At 51.9% G+C, this 19,334-nt stretch overlaps 7 protein-coding genes across 7 annotated transcripts; 2 read left to right on the top strand and 5 right to left on the bottom strand.

The window, feature by feature from the left end:
• Nucleotides 1-613: 613 nt before the first annotated feature.
• Nucleotides 614-3,164, top strand: Triagg1_10396 (uncharacterized protein; the record flags this gene model as incomplete). The annotated part of the gene is made up of 4 exons (XM_062894462.1): nucleotides 614-713; nucleotides 776-807; nucleotides 890-964; nucleotides 1,038-3,164. The coding sequence occupies 4 exons, from the start codon at nucleotides 614-616 to the stop codon at nucleotides 3,162-3,164; spliced, it is 2,334 nt and encodes a 777-aa protein (XP_062750670.1).
• A 349-nt stretch (nucleotides 3,165-3,513) lies between these two features.
• Nucleotides 3,514-4,605, bottom strand: Triagg1_10395 (uncharacterized protein; the record flags this gene model as incomplete). The annotated part of the gene is made up of 3 exons (XM_062894461.1): nucleotides 3,514-4,184; nucleotides 4,259-4,444; nucleotides 4,542-4,605. The coding sequence occupies 3 exons, from the start codon at nucleotides 4,603-4,605 to the stop codon at nucleotides 3,514-3,516; spliced, it is 921 nt and encodes a 306-aa protein (XP_062750669.1).
• Nucleotides 4,606-5,490: 885 nt separating this feature from the next.
• On the bottom strand, nucleotides 5,491-6,526 carry Triagg1_10394 (uncharacterized protein; the record flags this gene model as incomplete). Its single annotated transcript, XM_062894460.1, has 4 exons — nucleotides 5,491-5,670; nucleotides 5,743-6,038; nucleotides 6,080-6,294; nucleotides 6,516-6,526. The coding sequence occupies 4 exons, from the start codon at nucleotides 6,524-6,526 to the stop codon at nucleotides 5,491-5,493; spliced, it is 702 nt and encodes a 233-aa protein (XP_062750668.1).
• A 2,180-nt stretch (nucleotides 6,527-8,706) lies between these two features.
• On the top strand, nucleotides 8,707-9,708 carry Triagg1_10393 (uncharacterized protein; the record flags this gene model as incomplete). The annotated part of the gene is made up of 1 exon (XM_062894459.1): nucleotides 8,707-9,708. One exon carries the CDS (start codon nucleotides 8,707-8,709, stop codon nucleotides 9,706-9,708), a length of 1,002 nt encoding a protein of 333 aa, XP_062750667.1.
• Nucleotides 9,709-9,957: 249 nt separating this feature from the next.
• Triagg1_10392 (uncharacterized protein) lies at nucleotides 9,958-11,776 on the bottom strand (the record flags this gene model as incomplete). Its single annotated transcript, XM_062894458.1, has 2 exons — nucleotides 9,958-11,285; nucleotides 11,368-11,776. The coding sequence occupies 2 exons, from the start codon at nucleotides 11,774-11,776 to the stop codon at nucleotides 9,958-9,960; spliced, it is 1,737 nt and encodes a 578-aa protein (XP_062750666.1).
• Nucleotides 11,777-12,576: 800 nt separating this feature from the next.
• Nucleotides 12,577-13,386, bottom strand: Triagg1_10391 (uncharacterized protein; the record flags this gene model as incomplete). Its single annotated transcript, XM_062894457.1, has 1 exon — nucleotides 12,577-13,386. One exon carries the CDS (start codon nucleotides 13,384-13,386, stop codon nucleotides 12,577-12,579), a length of 810 nt encoding a protein of 269 aa, XP_062750665.1.
• A 1,464-nt stretch (nucleotides 13,387-14,850) lies between these two features.
• Triagg1_10390 (uncharacterized protein) lies at nucleotides 14,851-19,122 on the bottom strand (the record flags this gene model as incomplete). Its single annotated transcript, XM_062894456.1, has 2 exons — nucleotides 14,851-18,273; nucleotides 18,355-19,122. 2 exons carry the CDS (start codon nucleotides 19,120-19,122, stop codon nucleotides 14,851-14,853), a joined length of 4,191 nt encoding a protein of 1,396 aa, XP_062750664.1.
• Between the last annotated feature and the right edge of the window lie 212 nt (nucleotides 19,123-19,334).

Here is a 19,334-nt window from a genome sequence, read left to right as displayed (position 1 = left end):
ACCCATGACACGGATTCAGGGCAAAGCCATCAATCACGCTCCTCCCACAACACAAGCTGCAACCTACAGTAAGACGATCGGCCCCCATGTCGAAATGCAATGCAAGTCAGACGTTATGTAATCCCTCGCAGCCAACCAGCTCGATGCGTTTAACAATCGCCCGCTTCATCTGGCTGACGGCTCGGCTTCCACAGGCGAAAAAAAGTGCCGTCCGTGTCTTTGGCTGGGGGCAAATGCGCCGCCTCACTCCGATCATCGGAGACATGCCACCGGTCAACAATCGGACTTGGGAGCTGCGATTTGGGCTTCATCCATCAAGATAAAGCGACAGCTGGCTGCCCTTGCTCCCCCCGCTCCTCCACGTTCTCATTCTCTCCATCATCGGCTTCATCGTAACCGCTGCACATTGTGGATTGTGTAGTCTTGCAAAACGCGGTGAAAATAATCGACATCTCGAGCTCGGTTTAAGCTTCCCCTTTCCACAGCTTCCGCGCCCCTCCTTTGGCATAGAAAAACGTCACTTTGTGTGTGATTTCGGCCGCTCTTCTCCAATTTCATCCTCTTTTTTTTTTCTTCTCCAAGTTCCCGATCCTCCTCTCCAGATCCCGACACAATGCCTGTATCAGTATCAACTCCGCAAACCCTGTACGACAAGGTTTTCGCGAGCCACATCGTTGACGAGAAGCTCGATGGCACAATCCTGCTGTACATTGGTTCGTCACCTAGTCTTCCTCGCGCTTTAGAAGCCCCGAGCTAACCAGCGAGCCATGTTTAGACAGACACTTGGTCCATGAAGTGACATCACCGGTATGCCCGAGCCTCAGATCCCAGCCATCGAGATCGCTGCTGTCCTCCCGATTGACGAGTTATACTGATGTTGTACCTGCAGCAAGCCTTCGAGGGCCTCAAGAATGCCGGCCGCCAGGTCCGCAGACCGGACTGCACTCTGGCCACCACTGATCACGTATGCATACAACCATCCAAATATCCGTCGCAGCCGAAGAAGAATGAAGCTAACTCAAGCTGTGGCTTTATAGAACGTCCCTACCACATCTCGAAAAGGCATCAAGGACATTGCCTCCTTCATCAAGGAAGATGACTCTCGAGTGCAATGCGTTACCCTCGAGGAGAACGTCAAGGACTTTGGCCTGACATATTTTGGCCTGGGCGACAAGCGCCAGGGCATTGTCCATGTCATTGGACCTGAGCAGGGCTTCACCCTCCCCGGCACCACCGTCGTTTGCGGTGACAGCCACACTTCCACACACGGTGCCTTTGGTTCCCTGGCCTTTGGTATCGGTACCAGTGAGGTCGAGCACGTCCTGGCTACTCAATGCCTGATTACCAAGCGTAGCAAGAACATGCGCGTCCAGGTTGACGGAGAGCTTGCTCCCGGTGTCAGCTCCAAGGACATTGTCCTGCACGTCATTGGCCAGATCGGCACTGCTGGAGGTACCGGCGCAGTCATTGAGTTTTGCGGCTCCGTGATCCGAGGCCTCAGCATGGAGGCTCGCATGTCCATCTGCAACATGTCCATTGAGGGTGGTGCCCGCGCCGGCATGGTCGCCCCTGATGAGAACACTTTCGAGTATCTCAGGGGCCGACCTTTGGCCCCCAAGTACGGGTCCGAGGAGTGGGACAGGGCCGTTGCCTACTGGAAGTCCCTGGCCTCCGATGAGGGTGCCAAGTACGATATTGACGTCTTCATTGACGCCAAGGACATCATTCCGACCATCACCTGGGGTACCAGCCCCGAGGACGTTGTCCCAATCACCGGCACGGTTCCCGACCCCGAGACTTTCCCCACCGAGGCCAAGAAGGCGGCTGGTCGCAGAATGCTCGAGTACATGGGACTCACTGCCGGAACTCCCATGGAGGAGATTCTTGTCGACAAGGTCTTCATCGGCTCTTGCACCAACTCCCGAATTGAGGATATGCGAGCCGCTGCCCACGTTGTCAAGGGCAAGAAGATTGCCGCCAACATCAAGCGAGCCTTGGTCGTGCCCGGCTCCGGCCTCGTCAAGACACAGGCAGAGGCAGAGGGTATTGACCAGGTCTTCATTGACGCCGGTTTCGAGTGGAGAGAGGCTGGCTGCAGCATGTGCCTCGGCATGAACCCTGACATCTTGTCGCCCAAGGAGCGCTGCGCCAGTACCTCGAACCGAAACTTTGAGGGTCGCCAGGGAGCCCAAGGTCGAACTCATCTCATGTCCCCCGTCATGGCTGCCGCTGCTGCCATTACCGGCAGGCTGACCGATGTCCGCAAGCTGTCCGAGTACACTACCAGCCCTCACGTCCAGGCTCGCATCTCCCCGAGCCCTCCCACTGAAGCTGCTCACGTTGATGAGCGCGTCGAGGACTCTGACGAGCGTGAGGCCATCGCTGATCAGCCCCTGGATCTCCAGCCCCACACAAACACCCTGGTGGCCAAGGGTGATTCAACCGGCATGCCCAAGTTCCTCACTGTCAAGGGAATCACAGCGCCCATGTCTCAGGCCAACATCGACACTGATGCCATCATTCCCAAGCAGTTCCTCAAGACCATCAAGCGCACTGGTCTGGGATCGGCTCTCTTCCATAACCTGCGTTATCTTCCCGATGGTGCAGAGAACTCCGATTTCGTCCTCAACAAGGAGCCATACAGGAACGCCAAGATTCTAGTCTGCACGGGTGAAAACTTTGGCTGTGGCTCATCTCGAGAGCACGCCCCTTGGGCTCTGCTCGACTTTGGCATCAAGGCCGTCATTGCACCTTCGTTTGCCGACATCTTCAACAACAACATGTTCAAGAACGGCATGTTGCCCATCCAAATCTCCAACAAGACCGACATCGAGGCCATCGCTGCCGAAGCTCAGGCCGGAAGGGAAGTGGAAATCGACCTGCCCAACCAGCTCATCAAGAACGGCGCCGGCGAAACCATCTGCTCCTTTGACGTTGAAGAGTTCCGAAAGTACTGCCTGGTCAACGGCCTTGACGACATTGGCCTGACCATGCAGCTCAATGACAAGATTGACGAGTTCGAGAAGCAGAGGACCATCCACACTCCTTGGCTGGATGGCACTGCCTACCTGAAGCGAGGCAAGGACGGCAGACTGGCTGCCAAGGCTGTGCCCGTGCCCAAGACAAATCGTGGCGCGGAGAAGAAGGAGCCTCTGGATTGGTAGTTTGGGTGTTTGATGATTTGCTTTCTAACGTCTCCTTGTAATCTGTCTTGTTATCTTTCGTTTGGTTATGACTTGTCAAAGACGAATAATTACGCCGAGTCTATCATTAAATAGCCCAGTGCGGGTTGATAAGACAAAGGGATGAAAACTAGTGGATATAGCTTATAGGTAGCTTGCCGTGTCGGCCGATGGCCATGAATCAAAAGAGAATCGCGTCGTATGTGCGCACGTATACGAAGAAAGGGGACTTTACGCAGCTTTGTTTGTTCTGGTGGTTGAAAACGTGATCCATTGTGTTTGTCAGTAATCGTGCCAATATTGATAACGGCTCTGATAATACAGTCAGATATCACAAAGAGTCCTTGAGGATCCCAATGTGGACAACAAATCCAGCTTCGGGGCGGAGCTCTGCTGGCATCATCCCTCCCGGCATCCTCCACACCCGAAAGTGCTCTTTAAAAGCCACCAGCCAGCTGTTGAAGACATCGTCGTTGCGCAATTGCTGTGCCACGATGCATAAAGAGGGAAGAGCTTGATCACCGTCCGTCTGGCGTAACTTGCATATATCAACGCAGGTCTGGATAAAAGGCTGTATCAGGGCGTAATTAAAGACACAGTCGCAAGCAATGATGGCGTCGAAAGAAGAAACCGAAGGAGAATTGGTCAGCGAAGGCGTTACTTGGGACGTTTCCCAGTCGAGCACTTGGAAGCGGATATCTGCTACGGCGTTTAGGGGGCTTGAAGACGACGATTTGCTGCCGCCCCTTTTGGGTTTTCCGGCGTGGGATTTTGATGATGACGGTTGGTTTTCAGCAAGGTTCTGCAGGACGAGCTTCTGGACGTAAGGCTGGTCTGTGAGAATGTATCGTGAGACCTTGAGGGAGAGGGTGAGAGCGTTGAGAGGCGAGATTCCGCATCCGAGCTCGATGATGGAGCATGACGGGGTGAGAACGGTGCGGAAGAGCGGGTTTGAAGGGGAAGCGAGCCATTCTGCAAAAGCAGGTGTGATTTTCCAGACGACTTGTTTGTGTAGACGTCGTGTTAGTTGCACATTGTGACACAAAGCATGAGGGTGCCTGAATCTTGCAAGGTACCGGGGGAGGGTGAATGGAACTGACCTGCTCCTGTGGTACCGCCTTTACGACTTGATGCCAACACGCCGGGAGATTGATGAATGGTAATGTCTCTCCCGCCGAGTTGTAGCTCCAGGGCCGAGGCGTGAGAATCGATGAAGCCTAGGCCTTGAGATGGGATGTCGTTGGCGTAGAGGAGAAAGGTTTCTAAGATGGGAGGTTAGCGAAGAGAAGAAGATGGCGTAATGATATCAAGATGGCTTCGTGAGGCGGGCGGTGTAAAAGGATACACGTGATAGCCTACCTTCCTCGGCATCCTGGATTTCATCTTCAAGTTGAGAGATGAGCTGCTCAAGGGGATTCGCCATGGATTAGGTTATAAACCCAGTTTCTTTCTTTGTCGTTTATATATGACCAATGTCCAGCTTATATAAAGCGACGAGGGAAAGAAAAAAAAGGAGCTGCAAATAAAAGCCAAACCCCGTCAAACGCTGCGCTAAAGCTCGAAACAAAAAGCACATGTGCATACATGCACACCAAAAGTGTCAAACGAAGCAGTCGTCGTGATTATACCTCAAAAATGGCCGTCGCCGTATAGGCTAAGTCCAAGGCACGCCAACGACCCACTCTGCGCATCTGCTCACAAATCGAATGGTGAGTCTACGCTGCAGTCAGATTCTTATAATAACCTATTATTGGCACTGAAGGCTGCCCGGTGCGGATCCATCGGCAACAGTCGACCTACTGCTTATTTATAATTATGACAAAGAAGCGGCTTAGACCGCTCATGAGGACCAAGTTGAAGGTGAAATACAGGTAGTTACTGACGGTTATTACAAGCAATTTCGCAGGCTACAAAACACCAACTATACAAATCGCCAAATAAGACACAACACATGATTGCTCGTAAAAAGGGACAAAGAGGAAAGGGAAAAAAGAGAGAAGAAGAAAAATAGTCAAATCATACCCAACAGCCATAATTTCGCCTTCGGTTCTCTCTTTTGCACATGGAACATGCATGATACAGACTATCCTGTCCACCACTCCAGACGTCATCAGGAAGAGCAGGGCTATAGGAAAGAGGAAACTATAGAGGGGAAAAAGGAAAAAAAACAAGAAGCTGTTGTTAGGGGCAAAACATACACAACAGAGCTTCCTTCATATAAGTACCCAGTCGCCCGGACCCCCACCAAAAAAGAGAAACAGTAAAGGAACCATCAACAGAAGAAACAAGAGCAACGTTAAAAAACAATCTACACAAGGCCGTCGTATAAAGACAGTGCCGAAACAATCGTCTCGTCTCGTTTGCTTCCCTCTTTGAATTCTTCCATGTCGAGGCTGCCGTTTTCATCCTTGTCCATCATGCGGAAGATTTTCCTCACCCGCTTCTCGGGTGTATCTTCGTCCTCGGGAAGCTTGACCATGGAGCCAACCTGTGATTACCATGCGTTAGCTACATGACAACGCAATAACGGCTTGAGGTTGATAAGCAATTTAGGCCATACCATTTTGTAGATTGCCTCAACGATCTGGAGCATCTCGTCGTAACTTATCTTGCCGTCGCCGTCTATATCGTACAGTTGGAACGCCCAATCCAGCTTGTCTTCCATCTTGCCCCGGCTGGTAACACTCAGGGCACAGATGAACTCCTTAAAGTCGATACTACCAGACTTGTCGCTATCGAACACGTTGAACACATAATCGGCGAACGAACTCGGGTCTCCGAATGGGAAAAATTGCCGGTAGATCTTCTGGAACTCCTCTTTGGAGAGCATGCCCGATGGGCAATCTTTCAGGAAACCTGCATCCGAGAGTTTCCAATGTCAGAAAGTAAAAATGCACCGAAACCCCAATCAAATGGCGAAACAAGCAGACGAAGAACATCCAGCGTGACCAGCCAGAATGCAGACGAAATTGAGGGAGTGGGGGGTTCCAAGACTTCTCCGCCCCCTGTAACCCAGTGATGCTCACCTTTGTACCATTGCTGAAGCTCCTTCTTATCAAAGTGAGTCGACTTTTGGAGCTCGGCGAGCTGCTCCTGTGAGAGCTTTGACTGCCTACAATTGGAAAGCGAGTAAAACGTCAGCCATCAACATGTGCTGATCCAGGGTAATGGTAATGCGTGTGTGCCAATCAGCTCCGGCAGAGGCTAGCAGAATCCTGACAGCTAGCCTCCCTTGTTCCCCCTCCCCCTCTTTCGTTGTAAACGCTCGTGCACAAGTCCCTTGGCAATATGCGATATCAAGACTGTAGGGGGGTTTGCGCAAGGCCCACTCACGATTTGCCCATGTTTGTCCTGGGCCGATTAAAGAGAGGTTGGACTGAGCGGGAATAGGAGGAAGCGTTCGATTCTTAGGAGGACAACGGTCGTAGAACGAATGGGCGGCAAACTCCGGGGGAGAAGTAGGATGTCACGAGGTGCGCCGTGGCGAGGGTATCAAATCCAAAGTCTCCGGTAGAATATTGCGCAATCGGCCGACGGCAGTGTATCCTGTCACAATTCGGCGCTCGAGAAGAACGGCAATCGAATTCGGCCGTGCGCTCGTTTTCGCTCCCGGTCTCGTGCTTGTACGTGTCAGGGAAATGGCCGTCGTTCGTCGTGGGATGTCCGTCGTAATGGCTTGAGTCCTCCGAGGCTGCCAGCAAGCATGAGTGCAAGTTCAGACCAAACAGCCAGACGGCAGGCCAACCAGGCAAGGCAGCAAGATAGACAGGATAGGCCCGGACCGTGTCAAGAGCTCGAGGCCTCGAGGACTGGAGAGAGGACAGAGGGAGGGTTATATGAGGTACAGGGGAGTAGATAATCACTGCAGGTCGGTGGAAAGATGTTCCTGGCAGATACGCACGCACGCACAGTTCAAACAAAGACAGCAAGTATGCGCCGAGGCCCAATACGGCTTCTTTTTTCGGTGAGGCGGAGCCAATAGAGTCGGCCGTGGGAACAAAGGGCGAGAGGCGAAAAAGGCAAAAGGGCTGCGGTCTGGAGGACTTGGCTCGGGTCAGAGGCAGATGATGATGGGGGAAAAGCGGAGGGAACCTGTAGGGCAGCAGACAAGCAGCAGACAGAGGGAACATAGCCTGAGTACCGTCAGAGAGGGAGGGGCTTCTGTGGTGACGACTGGAGCTTTCCGTAGGTGGCTTTGGGACCTAGAGCCGCATCGCCCGCTAGGGAACTTCCAGCGCCATGGTGCAACTGTATTCAACGCTGAGTTGGCCGCTAGCTTCGGGGCTCCAGGCGGTTGTTTCAGCGTTTGTCAGCGCATCACGTCGTCGTCGTCGTCTAGCGGCCTGTAGCGGTAGCGGGGTTGGGCAGTGCAAGTTCCTCGGATCGGGGCTTTTCGTTCTCCAGAGTTTCCCGACCGAGTGTCCGGCTTGCCCAATTTCGCGGGAATACAAATGAGGAAGCTCAGGATAGCGACAAGCTGCAGCCAAGACAATACTTGCCCGATCCTGCGAGACGACCGACTTGTTTAAATGAAATCAAGTTGGCAGACAAAAGTGCAAAGGGACAAAAAGAGAGGAAAAAAAGATGGGGCTTCACCGGGATTCGAACCCGGGGCCTCCTGCAAAGGCGATTCTGAAGAATCGGGGACTTCAGGTTATTTTCCCGAAGCAGGAATCATACCACTAGACCATGAAGCCAGTTGTAGAATTGAACGAACCCATCGTTGGTTGAAAGCGGGGGACTTTAATTCAGCTTATATACGCAGCTGCTGCTTGTCAACTCGACAGTGGGATTGGCCATGTCGGTTGCTCTAATGCTCCTTCATGGTTAACCTGCAATCTAAACAGACAAAGAAAGAAATGCCTGCCTCGCGCTTTACAACGGACACGGATACAAGCTACAAGAAGTATCAAAATGGACGCTCGGAGAGTCAGTCCCTCAAATGTTTTCTTTTCCTATTTATTCATTACTAGTAGGCATATGAAGGCCTCATAACATGATTCTTATCCATCCACATATTATTCCGCACTCATATTAACCACCAACACGTTCTGGAATCATCATCGCCATGCGTCAACACTCTATTCTTCCCTCTCGTCGCCCTTCCCAGCCCGACAGCGTCTCCGCCGGCAAACCTCTTGCACGCAGACACTCGAGGCTATTCGGAACCAGCCTTCCAAAGACTCCAGCCCAGTCACGCTCGGCCTCTTTTGAAACACCAAAGTCAGGCGAGACAACAGAATCAGACCGTGATGAAGACGTGAAGCTTCGCAAGGCGTCGAGTCTGGCACCTATTCACAATGAAGAAGCAGAGATTCTTGGGCCTGTTGCTAGGTCCTCGAGCGCTTGGGGCGTCAGATCCCCGCCGCTTTGGCAGGAAATCTCCAGGATCTCCGACTCGGGAAGAGGAAGCAATTTGCACAGCCGATAGTGGAAGGATTCCAGACAGCTTCCGCTTCGCCCCAGGAGTGGAAATACGGATGGAGATGCTCGCGACTCTTCCTTCAGTAGCAGCATTACAACTATGCCGCCTCCAGCAATATTGCAGAATAACGATGATGAATCCAGCGTGATGAACGACTCCAAGTATGAATTGTCGGGCCCGGTTCCTTCAATGTTGGAAATGAGCCGCCATCTTCGGAAGACATCTTCCTCGTATCCCTCTCAGGGTAAAGCATCTACGCGGATTCAGTCGCCGGAATCAATGTTTCGTCCAAACAAGCTTAGTCACACCGACCTGTCTCGCTTCAGCAAGGCAAATGACCGGCTTTCGAACCTCCGCTCTACTTTATCTTCAGACGAGTATTATGACAGGACGATGAGCACCAACCCCCTCGAGGTGATGGAAGCTGTTGCAACCATCATGGAACGTCAAGGCCAGCCTCAGCCGCGAGTAACACCATATAATCAGTACGAGCTCGTGGAAAGTACAGAAGTGCTTCCCAGCGACTCTGCCTCGCAGCACCCAAGTCCCTCTGGAGCACATCTTGCGATTGGCACTCATGGCTCATCGAAGAAACCGAGAGGATTAACTTGGGAGAGCTTGGATACCATAAATGGTCAATACGATGGTGCAAATGAAGCGAACAATCGACTGGAGAGCCCTGCTTCTGCCGTACGGTCACCAAGCACACCAGCAGATCAAGAGCATCCTATCAAGAAGATCAAACGGAAAGCATCTGTCTTCTCTCTCCACAGCCTGGCCAACCCCCTTTCCAAGCACCCAAAGCTTGGCTTGCGGAAATGGGCCAGCAGCGTGTACCATCAAGGAAGTCAACGGCTCAGCCAGGCTCGACTGAAGTGGATACGTCCGGCTCGACAAGATCGGCGGATGTTTGAAACGTGGAGGATGCGTCATCGTGGGACGGACTCAGAATCGTCTCCTTGCAAAGAAAAGGCCGACAGGAACTCTGGCATATATTCGTCTGAGGGCAGGGTTTGCGCGAGTGAAGATTGGTGGATGGATGGCGTCAAGATATTTGAGGCGCCCAAGTGGATGAATTTCGGTGGTTTTTCTCGTTCTTGAGTGATGCTTGAGTGATACAATAGCTTGGACATGCATCTTGAGCCTCGGGCTGTCCTATACGGTAGTTAGATGAAATAGGTATTAGATCCAATCGATGAGTGTATAGGTAGGCTGGCTGTCTACATTATTTTATCCAAAACAGAAAATGAAAGAATTATCCAATATCCTCCAACTTCAAAAGTCTAAATATCCTACAACAGAGAGCTATGCGCCTAGATGAATTAGTGATTGCTTCGTCTCTTTTTTTTTTCACAGCATGTATCGGAACTTGTCTGCGTGTCTCCTTTTCTTCCCGGGAACAACCAAGCCGTCTTCTTCGACGGTCGTGCTGTCTGCTTGCCTCTCCTTTTCGGCCTTGTCCATTTTAAGGTTCTGCCGCTTCAGGTAGAAGCGCAATATGACGGCCAAGAAAGCCACGGAAAGCATGGCGGATGCGCAGGTCCACATGCCGCGCGTGTAGTACGGCGCCTCACGGTCGGGATAGAGGCGCGTGCCGATGAGGGGCCCGCATTGGCCGATGAGCTGCATGAGGGCGAAGCCGCCGCCCTGACGGCTCTGGCTGGCCTGGTTGTTGATGTTCCAGGCGATGACGAGGGTGACGACGTTGAAGAAGCCGATGGCGGCGGGGTAGACGGCGAGGTAGCGGACGAAGGGGGGGATGCGGAGGGGGTGGGAGAGGGCGAGGATGGCGTAGCCGAATGCCGAGGAGAGAGCGTGGAAGACGATGGGGGCGGTCCGGGCGGCGAGGCGATCGGACATGTGAGCAGTGAAGAGGACGGTGAAGAAGGCGAGGAGGTAAGGGGGCGCGCTCAGAGCTTGGGCGGTAAGGCTGTCGTGACCCATCTCGGTGAGGATCTTTGGGAGGAAGACGGGGAGGGAGGAGTAGGCCATGTTGGTGAGGAAGAACATGGCGGGCGTGATCCATGCGACAGGGTCGCGGAGAACGGAGAGGATCTCACGGGCCCTGAGGGGGGACTTCTTGTTGGTCTTTGATGGCGAGGAGGTTTCGCGACGGAGACGAAGGCGGGCGACCTTTTTCTCCCGCTTGGTGAGGTAGTGAGCCGTCTGGGGAGAGTCGGGGATGACGCCCCATGCGATGACGGAGACGATGACCGAGGGGAAGCCCTCGATGAGGAAGAGGAGGCGCCAGGGCGCAATGGGACTGAGCTGGCCAACCTTGACGATGATCCACGCAAGGGTTGATGCGAAGCTTGTCGCAAGGGGGGCGGCTGAGATGAAGATGGCAGTGCGAAAGGCCAATTCGTGCCTCTTGTAAAAGAAGCTCAGGTAAAACGGGACGCCTGTGAAGCCTGCCTCTCCTATGCCGAGCAAGACACGCAGTGTGATGAGCATCGGATATGACACGGCAATGGCTTGCAACGATGCTGTGACTCCCCAGGTCAAGACGAGGACGGAGACGTAGATGTGCGCCGGGACGAGCTTCCAGAGGAGGGACATCCATTCAAAGGCAATGTAGGCAATGTAAAAGGACGTGAGCGCCCACTCGTACCAGTCTTCGCGAGGAGGGCTGGACTGCAAGTCTTCGTCCATGCCGGCGATGCGCGCGTTGCCGATATCTAGGGAGATGGTGTGTTAGTCAAGTCCAGCCTTTCCCATAGAAGACGATTCATTGTATCACATCATTGCATTGCGACGTACTGGATCGGTCGAGAAAGCTCAGCATGTACAGCAGCGCCACGAACAGCACCAGCTTGCGGTCAAACTTGCGCCTCACGGCCTTGTCCTCGTCCGGCGTGTACAGCTGGAAGCTCTCCACGGAGCTGACGCTCAGGCCACGGCCTCTGCCTCCGCCCCCCATCGTCGCAGGTCCGGCGTCGACGTAATCACCCTCCATGAGCCGCTCGCTGCTGTGCCCTCCCCCGATCTTGTACTGGTCCTGTCGCCTCTTCCCGCTGCTGCTCACCATCTCGTACGTCTCCGAGCCGCCGCCGACCTGGGACCGCAAATCGTCGTCTTCGTCTTCGTCGTACCCGTCGCTGTCGAGGTGGAATTCCTCCCCCGTCTGGGCAAAGGACGGGGACTCATCGCGGGGGACGTGGTAGGCCATTGGCAGGCAGGCAAGTTGCACGACAAGACAAGGGACGGCTTATACTGGTTTGCGCGGCGGCGGTCGAGGATGGTCGCCATGCGGGTTTGATTTGCGATTCGTCCTCCGAAACGAGCACAGACAGACTCGCCTCTCCCTCTCAGTGCTCCGTATTCTCTCCCAGCGGGAATGAATGGGCGGCCCGGGGGGGTGCTGGGGAGGGGAGATTACGAGGGATAGCAAAGCAGCTCTTCTATAAAATTGTTCCCGTCCCCCCCTGTTAGAATGCGCGATAGCTGCAACTCCTATCCCTACCGAGCTACACGTGACAGGTGACGACGTCATATGCTGACCTGGGCGACTTACACGATCTCGAGTAAAAACGGGTGTTTTCTGTTGAAGAAGACGAAATAACGTTACTATATGTTTCCTTTTACTTTTTTTGCTATTTTTGTTTTATGTTGATACTTTTTATACCTCTTTGCGTCATATTATTGTGCACCAGTCCCTACATGCCAAGGCGCTGCTGCATCTCATCAATATGCGTCTTGGGTTTCGCCCTCTCACAGCATAACGAATCAATAGGTACCTCAACAATCGCATTGGATTGAATCAGTATTGAACCAATCATGGATTCCCTTTGCTATACCCTTGTGCATTACACTCGCCAATCCGCCTGCGGGATATCGTACACATGTAACCCACCGAACCCTCTAAGCTTTCTCCCAAGCACATTCCCAAGCTTCCTCCCATGTAGCGCCTTGATCCACCCGCTCAAATCCATTAGGTAGTAATTATGATAACTTTGAATGACTTGTCCATTACTCGGGAGCTTCTTTTTTACTAAACAAACGTCGCAGGCCCGCCCTCGAGATCTTGTGCCGTAGTGAATGCTGCTGGTCAATAGGCCGGCTGTTGGTGCTTCGTCGTTGTGAGGAACCGGCTGTCTGCTGCTCACGCTTGGCTTCGCTTCCCTCCTCGCCCAAATTCAATTCTTCAATGTCTCTCATTTCGCTGTCAAAGCTGTCCTCGTCATCGTCCTGAGGCACGCCGCGCTCCTCGTCTCCGTTGACGACGATGTACCACTCAATAGGCGGCGGCTCGTGCATCCCCAATTGCAGCTCATCGCGGAACCTTTCAAACCAGTTGCCCTCATCCCTCTCCTTGACGAGAGCCTCGTATTTGGCAATTTCCTCCAATACGTTGGCGGTCAAATCTATGCGAATGACGTGGTCTGCGACATAGGCATACGGTCGCGTCGAGAGTTTTGTTTCCTCCGGGTCATACTCTTCCAGCAGCTTCACCGGAGATGATTGGTTGACTAGCACACTGTCCTCGGCGTCGGGAACACGCGATGGAGGCACGGTCATATCATCGTCCTGATGGGGAATCTTCTTCTCCTCTTGCTTTGCTTCTTCCTGCTGGTGCTCTGAATTCTGCTCCGGCTGCTGCTGCGACGGTGGGCGTTGAGGCAAGTAGTCGAATTTGGTGGCGAAGCGGTCGAGGATGACGGCCGAGGTGGTGCGACCCGTGATCCAATCTGGCGCGGCATCCTCCAGATCCTGCATGATGACCCAGATGCGGATGAGCCTGCGCGTCCATCGAAAACCGTGGCATAAGTAGGTTGGCATGATGAGGGTGAGTGATGATGCTCTCTATACTGTGAAGAGAGAGAGTCGAGAGTCGAGAATAACAGGATAGGGAGGAGAGAGGGAAAATTAAAATCGTCAAGGGTTGAAATTCATCAGGATCTCACATGTCCCATCTGAATCGCGCGCATTGTTTGAAGTTGAGAGAGAGAGTATGTGTTTATACCTAGGTAGGGCAATGCATGCCTCTGGCGTCATGAGCCACTAGACAAGCAGAGTCACCGATTACTGTCCCCCCGAGTTGCTGTCTTTCTCTTCGTCCTCTGTTGTTTTGTTTCTGGCAATTTGTAATGACTCTCTCCCACCTTCTGCGAGCAAAAAAAGACCCAGAACGGCGGCAGAGGAGGGTGAGGCCTCTCTGGGAGTTGCAGCTGGGAGGATCGAGACTCTGGAACTTTGAAGGCTGGAGGGAGTGGCACACCAATTGCCCAGCTTGTGGCACGTGTCTGCAGCCTGTTTATTGATGCGACGGAGTGTCTTTTAGGTGGGCTGGTGGAACATGAAATGCCTTGATGTAGACGGTGAGGCGCGGAATATTGATTGTACGCTTGATTGCGCAGGGCCGATCAATTAGAAGAGCAATCAGACGGCGCCAAGGGGAGATGCGATTGATTGATAGGTAGGTATGGAGGTTGGAGGTTGTAGATGTTATTGGTACGGTAGAAGCTGTCAAAATGTACGGACGGGTACAAGCACAGACAGCTCCCCCCAAAGTCCAGACTCCATGCCTCAGCTAGCTACTGGGTAGCGAGTGGGTTTATTTTGACGGGATGACATGACAGCACCGCATCCCTGCGAATTAATTAGCCTGCAAGCGGCATGAGCTTTCAATGTCTCAGACACTGGCCTAGCGCCCGACGATGCTGTGGCGGGCTGCTGGTAAATTACTGGGTCGTACCGAGTCAAACTAGTCGAGGTAAAAGCTGGGGGGAACATCCCAGCTATTGATACACAGAGATTTCAGTGTTTTATCATGTGTCACCTCAATAACGGTACATACAACAGCTGAGCTCGGGACCGGTGAGCTGCTTCAAGCCCGAAATGAAGAGCATCTGTCCCTGTAACCTGTACCTTGCATTAGATCTCGTATCGGCAATTTCTCCAACATCTTCCTCCCCCGCGGGAAAAGCAATCTGTAAATTACATTAGTAACAAGGTAACAGTTCCATTACATCGCTAGCAGCAGGTACCTGGTACGATAGTTCAGGTTGGTGGCATGACATGACAACTTTCATCACAATCGCCAAATGTGGCGGATGCCGTCACACGTGGGCTGATGTATAATTTCGGCCAAACGGGGGTGTAATGGAAACTCTATGTGGACATTGACGTGCTTCTATAATGTTATGTCAGTGATGATTATGATGGCTATTCTTTCACTCTCTGTCTTTCTAGGTAGAGAATCAACATCAAGGTGTATCATGGTAAACTGTATATACACTTTCATCATCGTCTCAGCTTGCTTTTAGTAAACCCCCAGAGTCCACGGTCTTCATGACGAGTACATTTCATAATGCCTTCTGGGAAATTGATATAGACGTATTCATCGTCAACATACCAACTCAATTGTTCCTGAAAGCTAAGCAGAAACAAAACATCATAGAGGGAGGCAGCGTCAGAGGCTGTGAGGCGAGTGCAATAAAATTCCCTATGCCTTCGTATTGCAAACACAGCTGCACGTCGGACCGACTTAATCTCGTCCTTGAGCCGCGCCGCTATAGCAACCAAGATTTCGTCAGGTAAAGTTGCTTGCTGGCTTAAGAACTGGACAGTGGCCGCTCGGACAAATTCATCGTCGTCTTCAAGCCGTGCTGCTATAGCTTTTATGATTTCGTCAGGCAAGGCTGTTTGCTGACCCAAGGTTTGGACAGTAGCCTCTCGGACGGATTCACTCTCATCTTCAAGCCGTACCGCCATGGCTTTTAGAACTTCATTAGATAAGGCTACTTGCCGGCCCAAGGACCGGACAGTAGCTTCTCGGATAGACTTCTCCTCGTCATCAAGCCGCACTACTACAGCCTTGAAGATTTCCTCTGGTAAAGCTGCTTGCTGGCATAAGGACTGGAGAGCAGCCCTTCGGACGAATCTATCCTTGTCTTCAAGCCATGCTGCGACGCCTTTTAGAATCCCTTTAGGTAAGTTCGCTCGCCGGCCAAAGACCTCAAGAGCAGCCTGTCGGATAGGCTCGGGCATATCCTTAAGTCCCGCGACCATGTCTTTCAGGATCTCGTCAGGTAAGGCTTGTTGACGTAAGGCTCCAATGGCAGCCCATTGAAAAGACCCGTTCTTGCCCTTGAGTCCCGCGGTTAGGATCTTCAGGATCACGTTTGGTAATTTCGCCTGCCGGCCCAAGATTTCAATAGCAGCCATTCGGATAAGCCAGTCCTGATCCTTAAGTCCCGCGATTACGTCTTTCAGGATCTCGCTAGGCAATCTTTGCCGGCCTATGGCTTCAGCAGCAGCCCGTCGGACAGACGCGTCCTTATCCTTGAGTCCCGCCGTCATGTTCTTCAGGATCTCGTTCGGCAAGGTTTTCTGACTCAAGGCTGTAGCGGTAGCCTGTCGAATGAACCTGTCCTTATCCTCAAACTGCGTTACCAAATCCATCAGGATCTCGTTAGGCAAGCTTTGCCGGCCTAAGGCTTCAACAGCAGCCAATCGGGCAGCCTCATCCTCATCCTTAAGCTGCGCTGCTAAACCCTCCAGGATTTCGTTAGGTAAGTTCGCTTGCTTGCCCAGGACTACAGCAGCAGCCTTTCGGACATACCCCGTCTTATCCTTTAGACGTGTTGCTACAAAGTCAAGGATCTCGGCAGGCAAAGACAACTGCTTTAAGGCCGTGATGGTAGCAATTCGGGAAAACCCTTTGTCGTGCTCTAGCCAAGAGACTACCTCTTTAGTAATGCTCACCGGAAACGTAGGTCGTTTCTTTAGCGATTGAAGAATGCTTGCTTTCACATCATGGGACCCTTCGCGAAAGGCAGCGCTCAATGACTGCTCAGGAAGCTCCATCTCACTTGCTAAGTGAAGAATCTCACTTTGTGTGAATTCACCTTCAAACACTATCCACTTGGCCAGATGCCGTTCCAAGTGGACTCGAACTGGAAAATCACTCAATACTTCGCTCAAGCAATGCATGACTAGCCGTTGATGCGTAGGACCTAAAAAATCGAGTGGTTCCTCCTCGATTTTCTGAAAAAACTCGGCGATTTTCCCGTCGTCTTCTTCCCTTTTGGTGTCAAGTAATCCGGCAACAAAGCGCCACAAGATGTCGTAGCGCGCTGTGTATTTGTGCCTCTGAAAGAATTTGACAGGTTCAGACTTGTCAATCTTCCCACTGCTGAGTTGTATACAATTAAGCGGTGCTCCGGCAACCCATTGCCGTACAAAGTACCGTGCTGCGAAGTACTCCTGAAAAGTGAGGTGTATAAAGTGATAGCTTCGGTTGCGGTCTTCTGATGAAGGGTTTGAGGTTCGCAGAAAGGAAAGACACGGAACGGTCTTGTCTGGCAAGAAATTCCGGATGGAGTCAGATATACGGTTCAAATGGTTCTGTTCAAACTCTATGACATCATCATGTAGTCCAGTAAACGCAAGGCTCTCAAGGAAAAGTATCTCATCTTGGACGAATTCTTCGATCTTTCGGCGACTGGCAGCTTGGATATGGCCTGCCGTTACTGGATTCTCGCCATGTGTTTTCTTTAGTCGCAAAACGTCCTTCTTCCACAGGCTAAGTTCTATAGTTTGGTAAAGCGCAGACATGGTCGCCGGCATGTCGCTGCGAATGTCCTTCCAGGAATAGCAAAGCGCATCCAGTTGAATGGGGATACGCACAAGGCCCTGAATTAGCCAATGGTTTTGAAGAAAGGTCCAAACTTTGTTGACTGTTCCCATATCAATCTCGATCGTTTTTGGATCAGTAAAGACTTTTTCGATGTAGTCCTTCACTTGATCTGGGTAGAATCCGATTGTTTCTAATTCGAGATCCATGCCAAGTAGCATCTTGCCGGATGGCCGAGAAGTGACTATGATGTTTGGCTGTTTTAAAAGCTCGTTAAGGAAGTCAGACATGCTACCTTCGCCAATGTCTTGGGATACTTCATCTAAGCCATCAAGAAGAAATAAAGTCCTGCTGCTCTTCGTCTCCAACTCCAATTCGTAGGCCAAAAACAATTCTCTAGCAAACTCTGCTTTCTCAGACGACAGAGAAAAATATTCATGAGCGAAGAGCTGTTCAAAGTTGTATCCGGCTATTTCACGTCGTTCTTTGAGCTTTAGATTTCGTAGAGGTACCCAAAGGACGCGGTCAAATAAGTTGTTCCATTCGCTCCAGGTGCCTCTAGTAAATTCATGGATAATCTTCTTGCATAAAGTGGTCTTGCCGACTCCTGCGCGTCCTCGAATCATGATTCTTCTTGGTTGTATTAGATTACCGTCGCGTCCTCTGCGTTGATTGAAGATTGTTTCCAATTTAACCTGGATCGCTTTTTCTGGTGTCTCAACCTTTTGTCGATTGAAGAGCGAAAATGGGGAGGTTGTTCCGTAGCCCCCCTTTGAGCGTCTTGCATCCTGGTCACGCTGTTCCACAACGACGAGATTGATGTAGCATTGATCCATGGACAACAAGTCACCCGAGAGACGTTCGATCTTGAGCTTGTCTGCAGTATAATGCTTGTTCCGTATCCAGGCATCAGCGTCATCGAGCAAGGAATTTGCACGAATATTCTGGAGAATTTCTTCAATTTTCGCTGCAACGCATTTGTAATCCGGATCTTCAGGGTCCTCGAACTTGTTCATCATTACATGACTTCGATCGAGTGGCAGCGGGTGTGGGACAATATCCAGAGTTGCCGAAGAGCTATCAACGAGCTAACGGCCGTTAACCTACTATCCATTTGCCCTGAACACAGTATAAAAGGACCAAAGCGTCGAGGAGTATATTCTACTTACCGGCTTTGGCTGGCAAAACTGGTTCATCAGAGGAGACGGAATCAACCAGCTCAGAGGGAATTTACGGTGCAGACTTGTCATGCCGGTTTCGTAAAAAGTAATCACTTGGCAAGGATAATCTTTGTCTTGACACAGCTGAGTGAAGCTGCGCACAAGTTCCTCGAGATCGAAAGTCGATCCCTTGACCGAGTCGAGAAGGTTGCTCACTTTTTGACCTCGAATGAAAGCCCAGGTCCTCAGACCAGGCTCCGCCCAGTTTGCTACATCCTGAAACGAAGTACCCCGGAAGGGCGTGGCCAGGAAGATAATCCCGCGGGTTGATTGTCTAATAGCAGTATATTCGCTTGGAGGATGGTCAGCGATCACGAGAGCCTTTATTAGAACGAGACCCCCTAGACATGATGCAATAAAGATGATTGGACGATCTTTTTTCCTTTTGTGCTTGGCCCTTGGCAAAGGACGTCTTTTGATACCGGCGAGCAAGAGCCGAGCAAACACCTTGACTGTCTTCTGGATCAAATCCGGCTGTTCAAAGAGGTGGGCTGGCCAGTCACACGTGAAGATCCGAGCACGTCCTATTCTCCCTGGAAGCATCTGCGGGGATGCCAGCCAGTTGACATCCTCACGGGGGGGTTTTGACTTCCAAACCCACGTTTCCGATGATTTCGTGTCCAGGCCATGGATTGCAATAATATCGATGTCTGTCTCGGCGTCGGCGCCAGGTGAAGGGTAGATCTGGGTGAGACTGACGCCCCTGTGAGGCGCCATTTCCGACGGGGCTCTACGTCCGAAGGAACTCAGAACTCCAACACTGCTCCGTTCACTTGGGCAGTCCAAGAGGAAACGTAGACCAGTATAGAGAAGAGAAAGTGGCAACGCACAGAGGAAAAAAGGAACTTGAGGCGTGGAGCAGGAAGACGTCGAATAAAGAACGCGAGGCTCATTCAGCGGGGAATTGCGTGCCATCGTTAGCATGATGC

This window comes from Trichoderma aggressivum (assembly GCF_033847375.1).
Source record: "Trichoderma aggressivum f. europaeum strain CBS 100526 chromosome Unknown scaffold_072, whole genome shotgun sequence".
In the NCBI taxonomy this organism is placed as follows: domain Eukaryota; kingdom Fungi; phylum Ascomycota; class Sordariomycetes; order Hypocreales; family Hypocreaceae; genus Trichoderma; species Trichoderma aggressivum.
Note: the sequence above shows the minus strand (reverse complement) of the source record. Positions and strands in the feature narration are given on the sequence as shown.